This window comes from Chaetura pelagica, unplaced genomic scaffold (assembly GCF_000747805.2).
Source record: "Chaetura pelagica isolate M959 unplaced genomic scaffold, ChaPel_1.0 scaffold512, whole genome shotgun sequence".
NCBI classification, from domain to species: Eukaryota; Metazoa; Chordata; class Aves; order Apodiformes; family Apodidae; genus Chaetura; species Chaetura pelagica.
The window spans coordinates 519,374-541,154 of record NW_009952482.1 but is presented as its reverse complement, the minus strand read 5'-3'; the positions used below and the strand labels follow the sequence as shown (position 1 = coordinate 541,154).

At 38.2% G+C, this 21,781-nt stretch overlaps 1 protein-coding gene across 1 annotated transcript in view; it reads right to left on the bottom strand.

Moving 5' to 3' along the window:
• Positions 1-1,287: 1,287 nt before the first annotated feature.
• FRMPD4 (FERM and PDZ domain containing 4) overlaps positions 1,288-21,781 on the bottom strand; it is a 114,305-nt gene continuing 93,811 nt past the window's right edge. Inside the window, exons 7-16 of the mRNA XM_010008788.1 lie at positions 18,698-18,829; positions 16,511-16,630; positions 15,559-15,695; positions 14,309-14,435; positions 12,003-12,092; positions 11,183-11,365; positions 7,855-7,993; positions 6,195-7,256; positions 4,598-5,866; positions 1,288-2,639 (exon numbers count right to left, since the gene is read on the bottom strand). Of these exons, the coding sequence (XP_010007090.1) occupies positions 1,288-2,639; positions 4,598-5,866; positions 6,195-7,256; positions 7,855-7,993; positions 11,183-11,365; positions 12,003-12,092; positions 14,309-14,435; positions 15,559-15,695; positions 16,511-16,630; positions 18,698-18,829 (4,611 nt within the window). The remainder of the gene's footprint in view (positions 2,640-4,597; positions 5,867-6,194; positions 7,257-7,854; positions 7,994-11,182; positions 11,366-12,002; positions 12,093-14,308; positions 14,436-15,558; positions 15,696-16,510; positions 16,631-18,697; positions 18,830-21,781) is intronic.

Genomic DNA, 21,781 nt, shown 5'->3' with positions numbered 1-21,781 from the left:
AAACGGATGAAATTACTTACACCAGTTTGAAGAATGGCATTCTGCACTTCTCACACTGGCTGCTGCTCCTCAGTGACTGAAAAGTTTAAGAGATGCTCTCATGAAAGCGTGTTTGTCAGGTGAAACTGAGAGCTTTAGCTTTGGCTTTCTCTCAATCACAAGACTACAAAATATTTTCCAGAAAGGTTCAGGTGGGAGAGATTATTCACAAATTGCCTTTTTCATCACTCAGAGAAGAACTGTCTCTGGCTGGAAATACTTCAGAGATATTTATTGTATTCTGAAAACTTCATTTTATTTCTAACTTATTTACAGTTAAACATTCAGAATCATAAAATATGAAGTATAAAATATTTAACAAAATAGATGCAGTTCATGTTGTTCAGATGCACCATAGATATATGATGAAAACAGTAAACAGCACAGGAATTTCCTGACAGTTCTCTCTCATTTACCAGGGTAAGGAGTGTGTAGACCTGCCCTGTATATTCTGGTCTGACCAGGATGGAATCAACCACCACCACTCTGGTTTCTGGCTCCTCAGTGTTCCACAGTTATCTTAATTATCCTAAATGCCAATACTAATGTTCAAAACATCAGATACCTTCTGAAGTTGGCATTTTCAACACTTTTTTTTCCTTTTTTTTTTTTTTTTCTTTTTTCTTTTTTTAAATACAGAATTTCCTAGAAAAGAAGAATCAGGTAATTCAGGCCATATGAACAAAAGAGTCATTTATTATATATATATTCTCTAGTAAGTTATAATAGTCTCTTGGATTTTAAATGTCTTTTTGCTATTTTCAATGCTTAAAAATTATAATTTTAAAACATTAAATACTGTGTTATATACATTATGATTTAATTTCTCATTTCTAAACACGGAGCATTCTCCAAGTGAAAACTTGGATTAAACAGAAAACGACTGCACTGACATAACAGGCTTTAAAAGTTCACTTCATACAACCATAAATTTGACTATATGAAAAACAGCCAAATATCAATTTGCTCCTATATGGGATTTTTTCTGTTTGTCTTACCGGTCTTGGGGAGAGGGGTTTTTTGGCTCTTCTTTTTTGTATAAATGGAAGGACAGATCTAGTCATTACTTTTGTCAGTGTTCAGTATTTTAACTTCTTTTTTTTTAAACCTCATACCTATTTTATATAAAATAACAAAATATACAGAGAAAGCTGAGTTTGTTACATAAGTTCATACACGTACAGTAAATAAAAGGGTTTTTTTTAATGTATGGCTTTGCAAAGGTAGATTATGAAGTGACTTTTGTATTTACTTGTTTAAAAGCATTTTAAGAGAACGTGTTAGTGTGCTTACAATAGCGGCCATGGTAGTTGAATGTCGAGCCAAGAGTTTAATGCTAGGATCACCAGAGGTCTTGCCTGACACTGCTTCTGCAGCCTTCAGAAGACAAATGTAGTTTATTACAACCTCATCTATCTTAGCTATAATTTCCTGCTGCTGTGTTTCAGAGTTCATGACTTTAACTAAACGCATGCAGGCTTCTGTTAAGCAACAGAGTACTTGAAAGCTGGAAGTCATAGCTAAAAGCATTTCCTCAGGGCTTTTCTCAGCCATGGCCATTTTCCTGCAGGCACTTCCCAACTGTCTCGATTCCACAGATAACAGTTGTTTGTACTTAGAAAGTTTAAGGTCATATGTTTCTGGATGTAAATCTTCTCTCTTGCCCATACTTGCTCGGACCAGTGAGAGTAGCTCATTGGCATCCTTTTGTGCTGCAATAAATCCATCAGGCATTGTATACGTCTTCTCTTTCATCATATTTACTCGCGCGATTCGTGCATCAAAGGCCACGTCGTTGAGATTCACATCAATTTGGCCACCTTGGGTGTCAGCACTGCTCTTCTCACGAGTGCCGACTGCCTCATCTTGCAGGGGCTCAGTAGCTTTTGGGGACTCCAAGACTTTCTGCTCATTTTCACTGGAAAACGACTGACCAACTGGCTCTGCAAGCTCATCCGCCATCTGTGGTTCAAAGAGGCATGAGAACTGATGGCTGTCTTGGTCGTCTTCATCATCGTTGTCATCATTTCCTCTGCTTAGGAAACAATAGCTAAAGGGGCCACGACACCTCCAGGAGCTGGTGTCCAGCTTCCGCAAGGCCAATGTTCGACACTGCTTGGGGTCCTTCTGACTGGCGCCCGTGCCTGAACACCTCTTACTCTCCTTCTTATCGGTGCTGACATACACACAACTCTGGGAATAACTTTTTGACAGTTTTTTGCCCAGGGGGAGTTCCACCTCTCTCTCCAATTTGGGTTCATCCCTTCGGGTGATGTCCTGGCATCTCAAGCTGGCTGCAGCTGCCTTCTTCTCAAACAGCACCTCAATGCCTGCAGATCCTCCAGTGATGCTGCTGCTGCGTCTCAGCACTTTCCTGTGGTGCGGCATCCTGAGGCTTCCTCCTATCATGTCATATGGCCGTAAACTAACTGTTGCCCCACAAGCCTGATTTACTTTGGGAATGTCACAAGAGTCTTGATTTTGACTTGGCACCTTTGATTCTGATAGCATAGATGATAGCATGATGGAGTCAGCTAGAGGCTGTCTAGGAAAAGCTGTAGGCATGCCTCCTTGTCTTCCCTTTTCAGGCTCTGTGAAAGCTACACTAGGGGTAGTAGAAGAGCAGACAGAATAATTAAGCATCACCCTGATAATATTCAGAGACTGAATTTTAAAATATCTTTAACAGTCAGGACAAATGGATTCCTGGTATGTTCCAGTCGTCTCTATTCCTCAAAAAACTTCACCAAAAAAAAATTGCTAGTTTATCATGTCTTTCCTATTTCATTAGCATGCCCCTTAAAATCTATCAACAAATTATGGCTTATGAATAGTTAATTGCTCATTCTGCTAGAGTAGATTGATTTTTAAAAAGCAATGGAAAATCATGTACAAAACATCCTAAATCTCCCCCAGTATACGGATTGCATATTTTCTCTTAACTAATCAGTTTATTATTTTTAGATTAAAATAACTACTTTAACTACATCTGAAAGTATGTAAAAATGTATTCATGGTAGTTTTGTTTTGGTTATGTGGGGGTTTTTTTGGCAGAAAAATAACATTTCTCATTCCAGCTCCTAGTCTGTTCCACTTTTGGATTTTCAAGCATTCACACGCTACTGCTACATATGGGTTGCAACTCAGGAAGAGGGAAATATTTAAAACCCAACCCAATGAATTTCCAATATCACATCAGAAAAACTGCACATTTTTAATAACAGTAAATTAATAAAATCTCTTGAAATTGGCACTTAAAAATGCAGTAACGCTTCTGCATGTAAATAATTTTTTAAGGAAACACCTACTGTCAGATGGTAAATATATGCCTAATAATGCAGTGACATTTTCTCATTCTTACATTTAGAGCTTTTTATTCATACTGGCATGTTTTTGACAATCTGCTAAAACAGCATATAAGATACATAATAAGCAAATCACAGGTTTTTCTCTCCTACATTAATATAGCTTGTGAACTCATTTTGTAATCTAACAAGTATCCTGGAACTGAAGTAACTACAGATTTTGGAGAGGTTTCCAAAGACTGGAAGACAGGCCTCTCCATCAGTGTTCCCCCCAGTATTTTTAACAGCAAAAAAAGTAAATCCTTGTAAGCAGCTCATAAGAATATCTCAACATGTACAAGTAAAATGAGTAGATACAGGTAATGTCTAATCCACTACCTGCTACAGCTTGATGATGTAGTTTCAGGTAAGGGAGATTAAAATAACTACTTTAACTACATCTGAAAGTATGTAAAAATGTATTCATGGTAGTTTTGTTTTGGTTATGTGGGGGTTTTTTTGGCAGAAAAATAACATTTCTCATTCCAGCTCCTAGTCTGTTCCACTTTTGGATTTTCAAGCATTCACACGCTACTGCTACATATGGGTTGCAACTCAGGAAGAGGGAAATATTTAAAACCCAACCCAATGAATTTCCAATATCACATCAGAAAAACTGCACATTTTTAATAACAGTAAATTAATAAAATCTCTTGAAATTGGCACTTAAAAATGCAGTAACGCTTCTGCATGTAAATAATTTTTTAAGGAAACACCTACTGTCAGATGGTAAATATATGCCTAATAATGCAGTGACATTTTCTCATTCTTACATTTAGAGCTTTTTATTCATACTGGCATGTTTTTGACAATCTGCTAAAACAGCATATAAGATACATAATAAGCAAATCACAGGTTTTTCTCTCCTACATTAATAACAAGTATCCTGGAACTGAAGTAACTACAGATTTTGGAGAGGTTTCCAAAGACTGGAAGACAGGCCTCTCCATCAGTGTTCCCCCCAGTATTTTTAACAGCAATGAGAAGTTTTGAAAAAAAAAAAAAAAAAAAGTAAATCCTTGTAAGCAGCTCATAAGAATATCTCAACATGTACAAGTAAAATGAGTAGATACAGGTAATGTCTAATCCACTGCCTGCTACAGCTTGATGATGTAGTTTCAGGTAAGGGTAATGCAAATATTCCACCTAGTGCTCAATGTTAACATGTAGCTTTAAAAAAACAAAGAAAAAGAAGCACTTTATTAGTGCTGTACCTGTAGTTTCTTTTATCTTGGGGATCCGGTGACATCCTTCTCTCAAAGTGCCAAAAAGAGGTTCAGCATTAATTGCTGAATGCACGACAGGCACTGTCATTCTGTGACACATGGCTTCGGGCTGCTGGTGCAGGTCCTTGTATGTCGTTCCATGGTTTGGAAGAATGGCAGCTCTTTCATCTGCTGGAATATAGGCAATGCCTTTCATTGATGGGTCAGAGATGATGTGCTTAACATCAGAGGTACAAAGAGGAGATTCAACGGGGGTAGCACACGTGCTACTGCCTGTGCTGCATCCTGCATCCACTGAAGAGCACTGAGAGCTTTGCAGTGAGAAATGGCCTTCACTTTGCAAAGATGACATGCGCTTAGCCAAGTGATATTCACAAAGTCTAGCCACGCCCTGCTCAGCTTCTGGAAGCTTTGAAGGATGGTCATCTGCAGACAAATCGGTATCTTCTGCATCGTTTAGGTCTTTGGCTGAAGACACGGGAGTCATACCTGACAAGTTTTCACCTTGGCTAAGCCCCGAGGTACCATCCTGATTCCTCTCAGGATCCACTTCATCCTTACAGTCAGTTTCTGTTTTAGCAAGGACAGGAACTCTTGGAAAAGTCTTCCCATTCACTGTTTCTGGGCTTGGCTTATCTGCTGCCCCCTCATCGGCAGCGTACCGTCTTTGGCGAAAGGCAGTTCTCTCCACATTAAAAGTGCTTAAGCGCTGACTGTCTCTTGCTGAAAGAGTTCCAAATTTAGCTTTTAGATCTTCATCAGCCTCAGCTTTTTTAGGTCCCTGTTGCTTTTTCACAGTAGCATTGCCATCAGGGGGTGCTTTTACTTCGCTGTCTGTCATCTTATTTTTCCTTTTACTAGTGCAAGAATATACCAAGGATCCCATGTGCAATTTGCTAAAATAATCAGTGACAGATTTTGTTTCCATGGTCTCTGGCTCCATTTCCATGTTATCTGAATGAAGAATCTGCTTTGAAGGCACAACTTTTGACTGTAGCTCTGCAGCCTGACGACCAGTCAGAGGCTGTGAGGGCTTCACGCCTGGCCCCCCAGCCTGATTCTTAGCCATGGAAAATTCAGTCTGCTCTTCCACAAGGGGTTGGTAGCCTTCACTTGTGGTCAAAAACATACGTGCAGTGTTTTCCGACTGTTTCTGAGCCGCGGCTAGTTCAGAGCTTTCAGTCATTTCAGAGGAATTGGTTTCATTGCCAGAATCGGAAGATGACTCAGGGCTATATGCTCGCAGGATAGCTACACCTGCAAGCCACAAAAAATAAGAGTCAATTACATGACAGCAGCTGAAGCACCTGGATAAGTGACAAGAAAAGGGGGTGCATTAGAGACAAAAATAGGCTTTGTAAGAATACTCTGACCTTATTGCACAGTTCCCGGGACAGGTAGTTTAACAACATAATGGTAGTTCCATTAAATAATATGGAATATGATGTATGCAGCATGATGGCAAAAAAAATAAAAAAAGGAAAACAAAAAAAATCACCAACCCTCATGAAATGGAGTATTTCCAAAGCTAAATGGATGAGATGGAGTGATTTTCAATGAATAAATGTAACTATGGTGAAAGAACCTGAATTGTCATTCGTCTGCTGTTCCTCTGAAGCAGCCAAAGCTTCTAGTGCTTGAAGTGTAGAGACTACAGCATCATCTAGCCCCTTCTCACACTTCCCCTCTGTACTAGTAGGGACAGCATCGATAAGCGACACTGGAATGTCATCATTGCCTAGATTACTGGCTTGCTCCTTGTTGTCTCTAGGCTGTGTCGCTTGATTCTGAGAGTCTTCCTCATCTGAACTGTCCCTGAAGCCAGGTGGAGGAGCAGCAATGGCCATGTTTAAGGTATGCAATAGGAAATCATCTTCATTATCATCACCTTCTGGGGGTGGAAGTGAAGTCAAATCAATAATGTCATCGCTAGAACCAGAAAGGCTGAGAAGAGCAGGCCTATTGATTTCTCCTACCATAATGTCTTCTTCACAGCTTACTTCATCTTCGTCCTCAGCATCATCTGTGTTTTCTGCATAGCAAATATCATGCAGCAAAGGCTCTTCAATCCCTTCCGCAGCTCCAAATATTTTACCATCGCTTATAGTTGCGTAAACAGAATTTGTAGCAAACTGAAGACTTTCAGCATCTGGGGACAACTCCAGGCCTTTAATGTCATTGGCATTACTAATGTAAATGGCTCTTTGTTTTTCTAGTACTTCTGGACTTTCATCCAAAAGCCTTTCATAGCCAAGAGTCTGGGGACTGATACCATCCAAGTTGTGATCTCCAAATATGAAGGAAACTTTTGCTCCCCTGGGGGAATCCTGTGCTTTCTTGACAGATTCCAAACCTGAGAGGGACAGCAGTGAAGGCTGATTAAAATTTCTGCTTTCTTCTGTTTCAGTGGGGTCGCTTTGCTTGGCCAGATGCTGATCAAATCCACCTGAATTATAAGCATTTTCTATGTACAGATGTCTGTGTTCTTTTTGACATAACAGACTTTCAGAAACATCTACAGTCTTCTGTTTTGGATCAGCAAAGGACATTTGAGTCTCCTGATCTCCTTCGGCCAAGAAAGTGGTAGTTTTTGGTATACAATTCCACTCAGAAGCGAGGAGATTAAGCTTCCCTCTATTTTCAGTTCCTATAGTATGGTGAAATAAAATCAACATTGTAAAAACAAAGAGCAAAGTAATGCAATTTTTAAACAATAACTTGTTAATGCTGAGCAATGAACACTCTGAACGTTGGGACAGCTGAGCCACCAAACACTTCAGAAAAGCACTTTCAAACTCACCTCTACTCTAAGTTAAATACCTGTTGATTTAATGACCTAAAGTTTAACTGGTACTTTTGTACTTCAGCACAAAGCTAAACCCCAGTTACAAATGCTATTCTGGGACCAGTAACACATAACCAAATCCCCAGCTGGCTCTTCCATCACCACATGTATTCTGACAAAAGATTTGTGCATATAAAAGTAATAACGATCATAGGGAGTGTGCGTCTGTTTCACTAGACTATGAAAGAAAATCATCACCTGGTTCATTTTACCATTAAGATGCTATCATAGGCTGAATATTAGAACATTATAAAGCTGATCTGATGTACTGTGGTGCTAGGTGTGAGCCAACAATCAGATCTCATTTGGCATAGCCTTGCATTTATCTGGAGGTGCACTGGCTTAAGCTGGCTTCTGCTTTACACACTGGCCCATTGCTAACATACTATACAATGAGTACCTGTTTCTCGGCTCCCCGTGTTTTTCTTGTTGGCCATGTTAAATATTGAGCGCCTCGAGTCAACCAGCAGTCTGTAGTACCCAGCTGTTAGGCAAGCAAGATTCATTGCATCTGACGACTCCATCAGTAGAGTAATAGGCTAAGGAGAATACAATTAAGTCTTGGTTAAGGCTGTTCCTCCTCAATCCATTTACCTGCTGACAATACTACTGCATGGACACAAAAGGAATTATATCACAAACAACATACTGAAAGAAACAACCACAAGAACTTATTGTTCTCACCACCAATACCAAACAGTTTCAAACATTTAGAAAAGACTGGACGTGCAGTAAGGTACAAAACCAACTGGGCATTTTATCAGCTGACTTTGCTCTCTTTCTGAATGAAGCTAACGACTGAAAGACCCTTGCTCCATATTATTCTCACAGAGATATATTATTCTTGCCAAAGCACTGTTTTCTGTTACTCTGAAAGTGCCAAAGGCTAAGTACCTGGTACATTGGGTACATTGCAGTAGTATAGGAATCTGCAGCTTCCCAGAAAATGAGATGCCCTAAGCACATGGAAGGAAGCAAAATACCAGAAGCAGAGACAGGGAAAAATCAGGTTCAGAAAATACAGTAGTGAGGTGTAAGCTATCATTACACGGTGAATATTACTGACTGAGAGATTTCAGTGTCTGTGGACTAGCATTATAAAAAAGACTAGTGATGAAAAAATAAACAGGCAAACACAAAGAGAAAGGAGAAAGATCCTCAGAAGGGAGATAAGCAAAGAAAACAAACTCAAAGCATATAGAAAAAAAAGTCAGGCCTAACAAAAAACAGATCTCAGAGGTTTGAAAAACAGTGGCTGCCAGACTAATGAGGATCAAACCTGAGACATCCATGTGAAACACATTTTAAAAATTCTCTTCCATAATACAAAAATTCATTTTCCTAAAACTTTTGTTCATGCCTCTGTAGCTTTTAACACCAAAAGCTGCTCTTTTCAAATTTACTTTAAGGCCTCTACAGCTCCTAGACAGGAAATAAAAATGAAGCCCTTACCATGATATGCTGACAGAAATTACAGTGCAGACAACGCATCTTATCACTCACAATTTGTAATGACTCATAGCTATGTGGACATTTGTGACAATTTATCATAATTTAGTACGCAGAGCACACTGTCACAAGACAGATGCAGGAACCTGCATCATTTGTTCCAGGAGGAACATTATGTGCAACAAGGATGGCCCTCCCAACTTACACAACCCCTTACCAGTTAAAAGACAACTGATTTTGATGTGGGCTGTGTCATTATTAGCAAATCCACAATAGGTCTCAAAATTTCTAAAATGCTTGTGCTGCAGCATCTCAGGCCAGAATACTTCAGGTGTCCTGAATGCTGCATGAACAGTATTCAGCAACATGGAAAAATGTATATTTTTTTCCCTTTACATTTATTTTGTGCAACAGTTTGAGATTCTGTTAAATATATGCTTCTTTCAAAGCATTCAACTAAAGCTACAAATGTTAACTATAAATGACTAAACCTACAATGAGCTAATTAATCTCTGTTCTTTCAAGTGACTACTAAAAACTAATATTTGAAGTGCACTGTTCATCTCAAATTCTCTGCAGCGATCGATGGAAATGGGTGATGTCCACAGAAACCTCAGATTGCTGGGAATCGTGCTATGAACTACTGTTCATCTGCCATACAGTCCTGTGGCAGCTTAAGTTTTATTTGCCTGTTTCAGCCAAATTATCCATGCCTGAGAGGAAATTAAAGAGAACCAAAAATAACACAAAAATCCAAATTGTTTGATTAAGAAAATGTTGGCATATATGACATACGTTGACATATTCAGAATCTGGATATATGAAGCTGCTACCTTAGGGTAAGACAAAGGATGAAAATATCAGTTGAAAATACTTACCTGTATGTGCCTGCATCTCCCTCACAGGATGCAGTGACACCCCCTTATTGTGCCCCTCAGAGAGGCCATTTTTTGTCAAATTCCATTCAGAGCTTCCTAGATGTGTAATTTTAATGTTAGGTCAGTCTCCCTGGGTTTAAAATCCCATGTGTCGAAATGCAAGAAGAGGGGGATATATGTGGTTTGCAATAAGACAGTTAACAATACTTTAATATAAAACAACATAATAACACGCTAACATATATAATACTATGGCAAAAAGTGCTGCATTTGACATATGAACAGATGGGAAGGATTTTTCTATATTACTTTCTTCAGCAGTAAAATGTGATAACAGCTTTCTCACAAGAGGGCCCTGAGTTTAGCACTGTAATGCCAGTAATGTAGCCTCAGATGTCATAAATGTAAAGTGAAAGAGATACTATGTCTACTAACTTGTACATTTCTCTTAAGCTGCTGCCAAAGAGCATCTAGAATAATTTACAGCACTGGTTTTTTTCATTAACTTAAATACAGGAAAACAGCTTTGGGTCAATAAGCTGACAGCACTCAAAGCAAAAGCTTAGTAAAATATTCCTCATGCATGGGGTTTTTTTGTGTATAGCTGGGTAAGATCTATTTAATTTAATTGAATATTTAAGTTTCAAGTATAAGGAGATCCCTTCCTTCAATCTCTGACTATATTGATTAATGGTCTAGACAGTCCATGAAGCCTTTAATTTCAAAACCAAATAGAAACCACAGTAAGAAATACCAGGACAATATAATATACAAAACTCCACTCGTTGCCACTACATGCCACAGATACACAGTGTTAAGTGGTATTGAAGATAAATTAGATGAAGGTAGATGAACAGCATCTGTGAATACATTATGTATGTATGTATGTATGCATGTATGTATGTTCAGGACAAAGCACTGAACTGCAATTTTAAGGACTATGAAAAAACATCTTGCCTTTTTACAGTTTATTTCATGGGTAACTTTCAGTGAACTCTGCAGATAGAGCACTGGATTACAGGGGACACTGCTCTGATGCAGCTGGCAATTCTCTAATGGTAATAACATTGACTGCTACCCTGGAAGGAGCTTCTAGGAACTCAAGGACCTTCAAAAGAAGGCCAATTTCATCATCACTTCTCATCACAGAAATCTAGGAAGACAACAACAAAGCAAGTTGCATGAGGTCAGCCAAGAGAAAAAAGGAGTGTTGCAAAGCACCAGCCTGACACACCATAGGCCCCTCAAATGCCCAGACCATATTCTATATGCACTCTGACCACAACAGTGCTAAAAATGCACCCTCAAAATATTGTTGGCATGAAAATGTTCAGAACTGTATAGCTTGATTTCAAATAAAGACAAAAACATGATTTAAATCTAAGTCAGCAACAAACTTACTTTTACATCTAAGACATGCAGCTCCACCCTGACATTGATTTCATCTTCTGTAAACATCTCAATCCTGTTCACGTGGCTGAAGTCAGCCAGGAGAGCCACCAGGTTTGTTTTGGTGTTTATCACATGACTGATTCCATACCGTGGCCCTACTAACAGAGTCACTTCTGAACGCTTTTCTCCCTGCTTTGGCAGAAAAAGAAAAAAAAAGGAAAAGTAAAAAAAATGACAGGGACCACTTAGTGACAGAAATCACCACTACCTTCTTTCATTTTCATGGAGCTACATTTACATGGCATTTCTATATTAAAGATTGTTATGCGTTTCTAAGATACAATATACAGAAGTGTGCTTGACACATAACTAAAACCAAAGGTAAAGGAATCTGCTGCTGGATATTGACCACCCTCTAGTTTTTAGAGGGATAGTGGGATGTACAGATAGATAGATGGGAATCTGTTAAAAGAAAATCTTTGTCATTAAGGGTTTCCCAGACTCATAATTTTAGTATTCTATAGTTAACTGCATGGCACTATTTGCCAAAATAGGTGCTACCTATCTCCAAATACCCACTAAAATTAAAATGAAAATTATATCAGAAATGTTATTTTCAAGGTGGGGGGAAAAAAAAAAAAAAGTTATTTCCTCCTTAACTTTTTTTTAGTATCTGAATAGAACATAAACTTCTACAGAAAATCATATGGTCTGGCTTTGGCAAAATGGTGTTTGGATAAAAAACTCAAGAGAATCATAGAATCATAGAATCCTAGGGGTTGGAAGGGACCTTGAAAGAAGAGAGAGACTGTTTCAAGAGAAATATTACCACTAGTGTTGCTTTGAAAACACGTCCTCCATATAATCGTAGATCACTGAGGAACTTCAGATAATGCACCTTGGCTTGAAGAGCAGACAGCTGAGGATGGAGAAACAGGGGTAAGAGGCAGTGGTGGAAATCAACACATTACCAAATTCAGAAAGAAAATGCTTTTGTGAAGCCTAAGGAGAACAGACTGCAATAACTGCTCTTCAGAGCCTGAAATGAAATCTTTAGATGCTTGAGTTGCAGATTAGGATAAACAGTTTCATTTTTAGAATTAAGATCTTCCTTGTTTAGTTAAAATGCACTGATGACTTGGGAATGGGCAAGAACATCATAACTGCTCCAATGACAGGGAAACGTTCAACTACTCAGATTAAACATCTGTTCACTGAGGTATTTCAAGGCCAGACAGCAGCTTTCCATTCATAACCACCAGCAGTTCTTAAACATTTATGTACATACACAGAGAAAGAGAACAAAGACTTTGCTTTTCTCAGCTCTGTGTACTACATTTTGCTAGGTACTTGCAGCATATGGCCTATTATTTCACCTCATTACTGCATTTCCTATTTTTTAAAATACAGCTTTTCCATTGTATTTAGTAGGGAATAAATCTGAAAGCTAAAACCAATACATCAATACATCATATCGTGCAATACATGCCATGATTTATCTCCTTTTTTCTCCTCTGATCTTAAATTACCTACTTAAAAAGAAGCAACTTGGAATTATTTTGAGACTGAAGGAAACAAGAAACAGTTTGTTTCACCCAAACAGTATGCACTGAAACCTTATACCTCTTTGGTGCTAATCTTTATATCTGGACTTCTAAAATATAAGATAAGATAAAACAAGCTCATCTCTTTTGCTATCACTATCATCTCTTTTGCTATCACTATCTCTTCAGCCACTAGATTTCTAATTAAAAATCTTATTTGATATTGAACAGCATTTTAAGAGCTCCCATCCTAAGTTTTTCCTAGACATCAAGGAGGAAATGGATCCGAAGCAAAGCAACTAGTAGTAATGCTTTCCTCTTCCCTTCACCAGAAGTGGAGCTGGTGGAGAAATATACAGGGGTATATATATAGTTCCTGCGTTAGTACCTACAAGTGAGACAGAATGGACGAGCTTAGATGCTTTGTTTCTGAGATCTACCTGCTCAAAGAGCAGGTGGGACACAACATATTCCCAAAGTTCAATCTGAAAGAATGCAGCAAAGCCAACAATGCTTTCTGGTTGCAGGAAGGGACTGCTGCAAACCCTCTTCTAACAAGAACTGATACTGTACACCACCAGGATATACAATAAGCCTTTGGCATTATTTAGCTTTAGCTTCAGCAGTACAGGGGACGTGTGGAGCTTCAGCTGAAGAGGTGGCCTTTCCTCCTGACCAAAGCAGGTCAAACACATAGAATTTTGTTCACGGTCATGACATGATTTGAAACCTCCAGGTAGGATTTCTGCTGCTCACAATGAACCTTAGCTCAGGTACGAAGGGGAAAGTCTCATAAAGCAGGATCCAACTAATTTTATGTCTCAACTAGCCACTTCGGGTTCTTTTTATAGAGAGAATTGGAGAAAAAGAGGCATTTCTAGGACACAAGTCATCTGACCTATTTTTGGTTCATAATGTGGGATGGGATGAATTGCTCCCTAGAAGTGTCTGTTTCTCTCCATTGACTACAAAGAGAAGCTAGATGACTTGCATAAGGAAGGTCTTTAAAAACAGCCTCAGCTCTATGCATGTAACAAAGGCATTTGTCAGACATTTTCTTCTACATGCTTTTTCCAGCTAAAGTGAAAGCTTAGTTAGTGCTAAGAAGAGCATTTTACAACAGAAAGGAGGGTCATTTACTGTAAGGGCCATCATCTATCCAGTTAGATCTTGGCCAGCAAAAAGTCTCTATCTACAGTATAATGGAAAACAATGCTGAAAAACAGCACTTATGTTAGGCCTTTAGGTTAATGTGGTTCAGATGAGAGTGTCAGATGGAGAATAAAAACTTTGTTGACAGATCTGCCATTAATAGGAACCACTGAATTAATTTTAAAATACATAGCTTTATCATACATGAAGTTTTAATAACAAGTTTTCTGGCATTCTCAAGGTAAGAAGATAGTTTAGTTGAAGTACAATTAATTATTTTTAATTGTTCTTGGCCACGTTGTATTGAGCACCACAAGTTAAACTTCTGAAAACATAATGGCTAGGTGTTTCTCCAAAGGATTAACTTTAAATGTTGCCCATTCACTATCCTGGTTCTATTCTTTGAGACATATTTTCCATTAAGATGCAAATGCAGTACCTTTTTACCCGGAGGAACTAGGTTTTGATTTGCTTTGACAAGGTGTGAAAGTGCTTTCTTTATGTTCTTTTCTTTCATGCTTTGCAGCACAGCAGATGGAAGAAAAGTCTCTAATCCCCATTCTTTTCTGCAAGAAAAGGCATATATTTAATTTAATGTTCTTGTGATGATTATTTATCTAAAGACTGGTAACTAAACACCTGAAAGCAGAAGGAGAGTTGACCAAGTCCAGAGTTTTGCAATAACACGTTATTTTCTATATTCAAACTATGTATTACTTATGAAAAAGATGCTTTCAAATTATATATAATCTCTCTTCTATTCTTTCCAACTCTTCCATCATGCCATTCAGAAAGGAAGTTTTAAGTTTGCCTGTTTAAAGTCTATGCTGTATTGTTAAACAGCACTTAATTACATAGGCAAATACCATTATAGAATTGAAATTGCAGAAGATTTAACAACATAATGTCAGATTTAATTTTATATTCCAGTCCCCTTCCCTCTCCTGAATTTTTCTTCTGCTTGAAGCATCGCTTTTGATAGAAGACTGACTCTTCACTTCAAAGTACTTATTTCTGCTGAGTCGTTAATATGATACAATAAAACATGATCTTCTGTAAGGTGGATAAGCTCTGCAACACTGAGTTTGCAACAGTTATTATTTCTATTCTGCAAGTAAACTAAGCAAGATCAAGAAAGGTTTGGGGTTTGAGGGTTTTTGTGTTTTGTTGTTGGTTTTGTTGTTGTTTTGTTTTAATCCAGGCAGATGTATGCACAGCTGCATTTTGGAAATTTTCTTTTTCCTTTGTGGTTACAAATACATGTTGTCTAACATAAAATGGGTACCTATTGGGGTACTTCAGTATTCAGAAAAATCTTACAAATGTAATCTAAGACCCCACAGTCTTCTGAAGTAAGAAATAATCTGAAATTTACTATTATTAATCTCTATTAAAACCTTAGGATTCAGATAATATAAACTAAGATCTGGCCAATACATAATTAAAAACTAATGAATTAAGCTTATTTACGTTTATAGGCTATTTCATATGCCTAAAAAGATGATCAAAGATAAATGGACCAAAAGGTCCATACTTACAACTCCTAACACACCTGAATCAATTTCAGCGACAAAGAATGAACCTAAAATTGGCACATGCATATAGACAAATTAAAGAAACAACCTTAAAGAATCTGCCAGTTACTCCTAATGTTTCACTTTTCAAGAATGTACTGCATTCTTAACTTACTCTATATATTTGAGTGAGATTTTCTGAGTTTGCTTGGTGGTCACAGTTGCAATATACATTTGTAGCGCAGCCAACCTCAGGGCAATGTCGTATTTCAGTTCTGGTCCAAATCTTTCCTGAACCACGTCGTTACAGCTCTGCCAAAGAACCAGTAGAGGGAGCATTTAGTTAAAAAATCTTGCACTAAAAACACATTATAGTTCCTTTTTAAAAAAAAAAACCCAAAACAAACACAAACAAAACAAACAAAAAAACCAACAAACAACTACTACTAATAAAAATTAACATTGCATGAAGAGTAAACTCAGTCTCCAAAGCTGACCATGCTGAAGGTAGGACTGTTGCTCTCAGAGGTGTCATAAGCTCACTGGATATGGGCACTGCTGAATAACTGCAGAGGCTGAATAAAGCAGAAGGTATGATCTAAGGTACTTTGAACTAAGCTCTCTTTATCCTTCCTGGGGAGAACAGCAATCCTTTTCACAAAGAGTGCTGGGAGAGTATCAGTGTATCTGGACTCAGGGTAGCAGGATTCTACCTGGTGAGATATCCAGGAGAAATACACTGCTTGTCTATCAGTTTTCTCATACATTTGACTGGAAGCTCCTTTTCAGACATGATTTCTGTCTGATGCACAGAAATGTATCAGAAATAAGTATGCACAATGACTTCAGCTTTGCTCTTTTCTAAAGCCAAGTATACTTTGGAAAGATATCAAAGCATTACTATTTTGGAGAGACTTATGAAGGAAGGGGACTTGCAGACGATGAAGATTTGCACATTCCCCAAGTGCATTCATTGGCTTTATTCAGCAGAAATAAACCCCAGGATTTACTGCAGCTATGCTTTTCTATTTGAGGATATAAATCTACATTTACACTGAGTGCAACTGTCCTTTAATTGCACTTATCCTATTCTCCTTTACACTAACAATGGCCGTGCTTTCACTTACCTGTACATAGAGATATTCAAAAGCAACGGGATCTCTTCTTAGAAGATCAATGGGATCCTTTGGGACAAAGCTAATCCTGAAAAGACATCTCATCTTATGCGAGCTTGGCCTCTGGGTCACCTAGGACAGTGCAATAACCATATTAGAGCTTGGCAACTCCAGTTGGGCAGTTGCCTGTCTTGGGCAGTGTGACCCTTGCTCCAGAGCCACATAGTAGCAAGAAAAATAATTCGTACTCGTACTCAACAAAGTGGCTTAGCCATGGGCTCCTTATTAAGTTCTTCACATAAGAACATCATAATCTTGTGGAAAGACTAAACTCCTACAGGCATGACTGCCCAATACAACTCATCCTCACAGCAACAGAATTCACTCATTCAAAACCAGAGTGAAAGGACAGAGAAAACAGATCTTAATGAAAACCACCCAAGTGAAACACAAACTGAGTTGTGCTTAAGCAGGACCAAAGTGCTCATAGCTGAGATGGTCTAGAAGGTTTTTTGGGGAGAGTTCACATTTTATTTCTTAGGCTGACTGAGAACACAGGTGAAGCACAGCTTGGCAGCTATTATTCTTACTTTCTCTCACTTGTTTCAATCCCTCAGGCAACCTGCAGGAAATTAGGTCTTTTTCCTGGGTTGTTCTGGTTTAAGAGATCTACCCTATGACTTCTAACCGAGACAAATCTCTCCCAATACATTCAAAACGAAAAAGACCGCCCTGCCTGTGGGTCAGCAAAACTCTGCTAAGCATGTAACACCATAATTTGGGTATATTAATGGGGGACCACCTCATGGCTAATGAATAACACCCCTGTAAGTCATGGTCAGCAGCAACATTATAATGGCAAATTAAAGTATTGCCGATTTTATGAGAATTTTAAAGAAGACACTTTCAGAATTAATGTTGTTTATGCAGTTTATTTAATTAGGCTAATGCAGTCAGAGAGTCAGTGTACTTTATAATCAATGCCTTTGATAAAACTGTTTTTAGAAATCTTCCATGAGGTTTCTGACTTGCCCTAACAATTTTTAAAAAGCATGTTTATCTCACATTGTCTCTGACCTCTTTCCTAAGTCTCTAGACAGACTCTGTATGTATATATAAAAGCTCTGGATGAGATTTTCAAAAGCTCACTGTGTTGGTTTATTCTGATCCTCCTGATTTCAATGAGAATTTTATCATCTACTTCAAAGAGAGACAGCTAGGCCAGGAGAGCCAGTATTGAGTATTTCTGAGATATTGTGCACTCACTGGGTAGCTTATACCCACAAGAAAACAATGTTAAAATGGCAAAGTCAGGTGCATAAAGGTTAGAAAACGCTAGAAACACTGCTGGCTGGTAAACTGAGCTCTTTCATATCATCACACAGACTGTAGATATATGATCAAGGGAATTCTGGCATGTAATTTGAGTATTTTCCCCCCATCTCATCTAAGAATCAATTTCTTCTCCCTCCCCCCCCAAAAAAAAAAAATAGATGAAATTTAAATAAACTAATGTTCTCCTGAACCACAGAAATAGCATGGAAAAATTCAGGCTAAACAGTTTGGCAACATGATAAGCAGCTAAAATCAGGGTCCTCTGCTGGGGAACTGTGAAGCTAGTTTACCTCTAGTCACACCCTTCCTGATTTAAGGAAGAAAGTCACACCAACATTTTCTGGGTCACATTTCCTCAGCACTGAAGCAACATAATGTATTGCTGCATAAAGAAGCCAAACTTCATCGGCTTCATCAGAGAGAGTATTATTCCCTGTCACCCAGGTACAGGTCTGTATAATCAGATAGGAACTAAAGATCAAAAAGTGATTTTTAAAGGAATTTGGGCAAACTGTGGTTATTCAGAATTGCTACCATGGATTTTCCAGCTGTTCAGAATATTTACTAACTGGGCAATGTACGATATGAAAAAGGTTTGAAAAATATTTTCTAGCTTTCAGTCCGATATTTAATAAACTTTTTAATACCCAATGAAGCAATGAAATATGATGCCTATGTAACAGAAAAATAATTGTTTTCTGTGAGCATCTGATTCTTACAACGACAACTAAATACTGCTGCTACCTGATAGACTGTATCAAACTATTAATTTTGCAGTGAACTCACTTGAGTAATGAAAAAGATGGATAATTTACTGATTAACCCATCTCATTAATACCTGTTTTCACATGTCATTACACAAACCTGAGTTAGAGTCTCCTGTTCATGTAGCAGAAGGAGTTTTGTTCCAGATCCTTCAATCCTCTGCTCCAGCATCAGGGAAAAGTGTTCAATACACTTGATGGAAAGCTTTTCTTGGAGTGTTAAGATGACATCCTAATTAAAAGAAGGATTTACAAAAAATGCTTGAATTCATTAAGTGCTAGTGACCTGGTTCTTCACTGCCACACACCCGGCATATACCCAGGACAGGGTGGAAGCCCAGTATTAAGTGGGAGGACGGTCATGTTTTGTTCCTGTTCTGCAGGACTAAACAGGACATCACACACATTTACAAAGTGAAAAATCAGCACCTTTATATTTGAGCATTCCCAAGATGGTATCAGATATGCACAAGAAAAACATACACAGGGGATTGCTGTGAATGAATAACTTTCTGTTCAGTTTAACATGGATATAATACTTGTGTGGCCCTTAAATCATATCTCTGTCTTGCTGGAAATAAAACCTCTCCATCAGCAAAGGAGAGATGGTCTTGCTGCTCTTCTGTTCCATTACTACAAGGGCAGGGCCACCAAGGAGTACAAACTAAATTTATATGTTCAACGAAAAAAAATTAAAGGAATGGCCTTTATTTGGTCTTATGGCAAGGGTTGTTTTTAAAGTCCACTTCTTGAGTTTTAAATGCTGACAGGAAAGTCAATGATGATGATGATGATACCTGTTCAGAACCATAGCTCTAAATTCAGGAAGTATGTTAACTCCTACTATAAATACCATTTTTAGAGACTTTTAATTAGGTATTTTTTGCATTGAATTATGTCTAAGGGTAATTAATTTGAGAACAATTGTTTCTAAGATAACAGTAAACAAATCTTCTCACAAAACCATCTGTACTTTACTTTCATATAACGTTTTGTACATCTACGTACAGTACTAATATAATCTGGCAAGGTATCTTTTGTGTTAGTGAATGTAGTAGGAAAAAGAAATACATATTAAACCATAACTAAAAAATAGTTTCACCTCATGTTAGTGAAAAGACTGAAATACTTCTATCCATCCAAAAGAATTTTGGTTGTAAGTAAGTATCCCGATGGATAGGACTTCCTGTGGAGATCAGGACAAATTGCAATCCAAGTGTTTTAACAGAATGTAGGGAGATTAATTGATCAATTATGGTGTGTTTATGGAAAATTAACACCAAACTGGTAGAAGGATGAGAAATGTATGTAGGAAGATGGGGATAACTCTGTACAATGTTAAGAATATGAGACAGTATTAATGGATTGCAAGTAAACACCCTAAATAAAGGAGGTTAATACTATAATATTCTAACTAATGGGGAATTTATTGCTTACACTTTAAATCTACTTGTATTTATACTCCTAAACTATGCTCAAAGACCAGGGGCGTAAGAGTAACATGAAGAGACATCATATTAAAGTTTTTAAGAGGGGGTAACAAAGTCACCATTTTCCACTAGGTCTTGAACCTTTTAAAATATGATGCTATGGCACATAGGCACTGAATTAGTGAACTAAATGCTTTGCTAGCCTATCTTCTCACCTGATAACTCAGAGTCAGCCCAGGTGCTACCTCCCAGAAATAAGGAAAGTGAGGACAGCAGGTGAGGCACCTGGTTGCACCCTCCTTGTGAAACGGCTTATTACTGGACTACCAGAGGTGGAAATTTGTCTTGAGTCAACTGGGCACATCTGCTTCCCTCAGTTTAGAAGAAGAAGCAGCAATCCACACCCACCCTACACTAATGCAGAATAGACACATACGTACATGCAAGAATATGTAATATATAGCTGTGCAGTCTAGAGAATATATAGTTGCCTGAGTTAGATGCAAAGGAAAGTATTTATATAGAAAGTCAGAATGACAATGTCAATACAGCTAGGTCACTGAGCCCAGGTGGGTATCTTTGCATACTACTTCAGATGGGATATATGGTCTTAAAACGACACACCTATGACAGAACTATGGAAAACTAATGTGGCGGTCAAGAACTGGTCTTCAGAGGCCAAATAGCCTGGAACAGGTTTGTTGTTTTTATGCTTATAAAAGAAAATACTAGAAAGTGGACTTGTGGGCCTTAGAAGGGCATGGATACCTCTCTGCCTACGTGAAGCATGTCTCCTTCACCCAACCAGCTTCTCAAGTGGACCGAAGGAATTCAGTATCCCATGGCTCTAGAGTGCCTGTATCCATTAGCTGCACTCAGCTTATGCCTAAGGTATACATATGAACTATAAACAGATTTTATAGCCCATTTTTAAGTGCAACTTTGGTATCTGTATCGCCTTTAGACTGGAGTGAATTTCCTCTTGTTTATCTTAGTAAATCATTCTCCTTGCTGTTCTAACTGATGCAACATACTGCTGAATCACAGTGAGCACAAAAGCAGCCTTTCTTCAAATATCCATAGCTTTATAATCCCTTAAAACCAGCAAAGGCTGGTGGTGTAGCTGCAAATTGCACCCCCAGGCTTCACTGATCGTTCCCACCCATGCATCTCTCTTGTCTCAGTGTCCTGTGCATGCATGAGAGTCTAGCAGCATGCCCAGCAGTGCTAGTTGTGCTGCTTACTACACTACTCCAAAGGACTCATAGACACCAACAATGCCCCTAGTTTAAGAACCTACATGGAACAGTGTCATAGACACTCCCCAGCAGCCTCAGTTGTGTGTCAGGGCTTCACTTCTTTATTTCTGTATGTGAAATGTGTTATGAAAAGCACAGAGGGCTTTACACTGAGACAAGCAATGTATCACCAGCATAACCCTACAATATCCCATCTCAAGTTCAGTGGATGACAAGCTGGATGATATTCAATTAGCAACCAACATCTTAACCTTCTTAGCACCCTGACTTTTGCTAACAAATCATGCCAGTATTTGGTAGCATATCAAAATGATAGGTAAAATTATCTGTTCTACTTCTCCTTCACTGAAGATACATTTTTAGCACCAGAAAAATGGACCAAAACTTCATTATTTCTGAACTATGAGTTTAGCCACAATTAAACACACTAGTGATTTGGTTCTTAAAGCATTTCAGGTAAATTATAATTACTGAAGATCTTAAAAAGAGTTTACT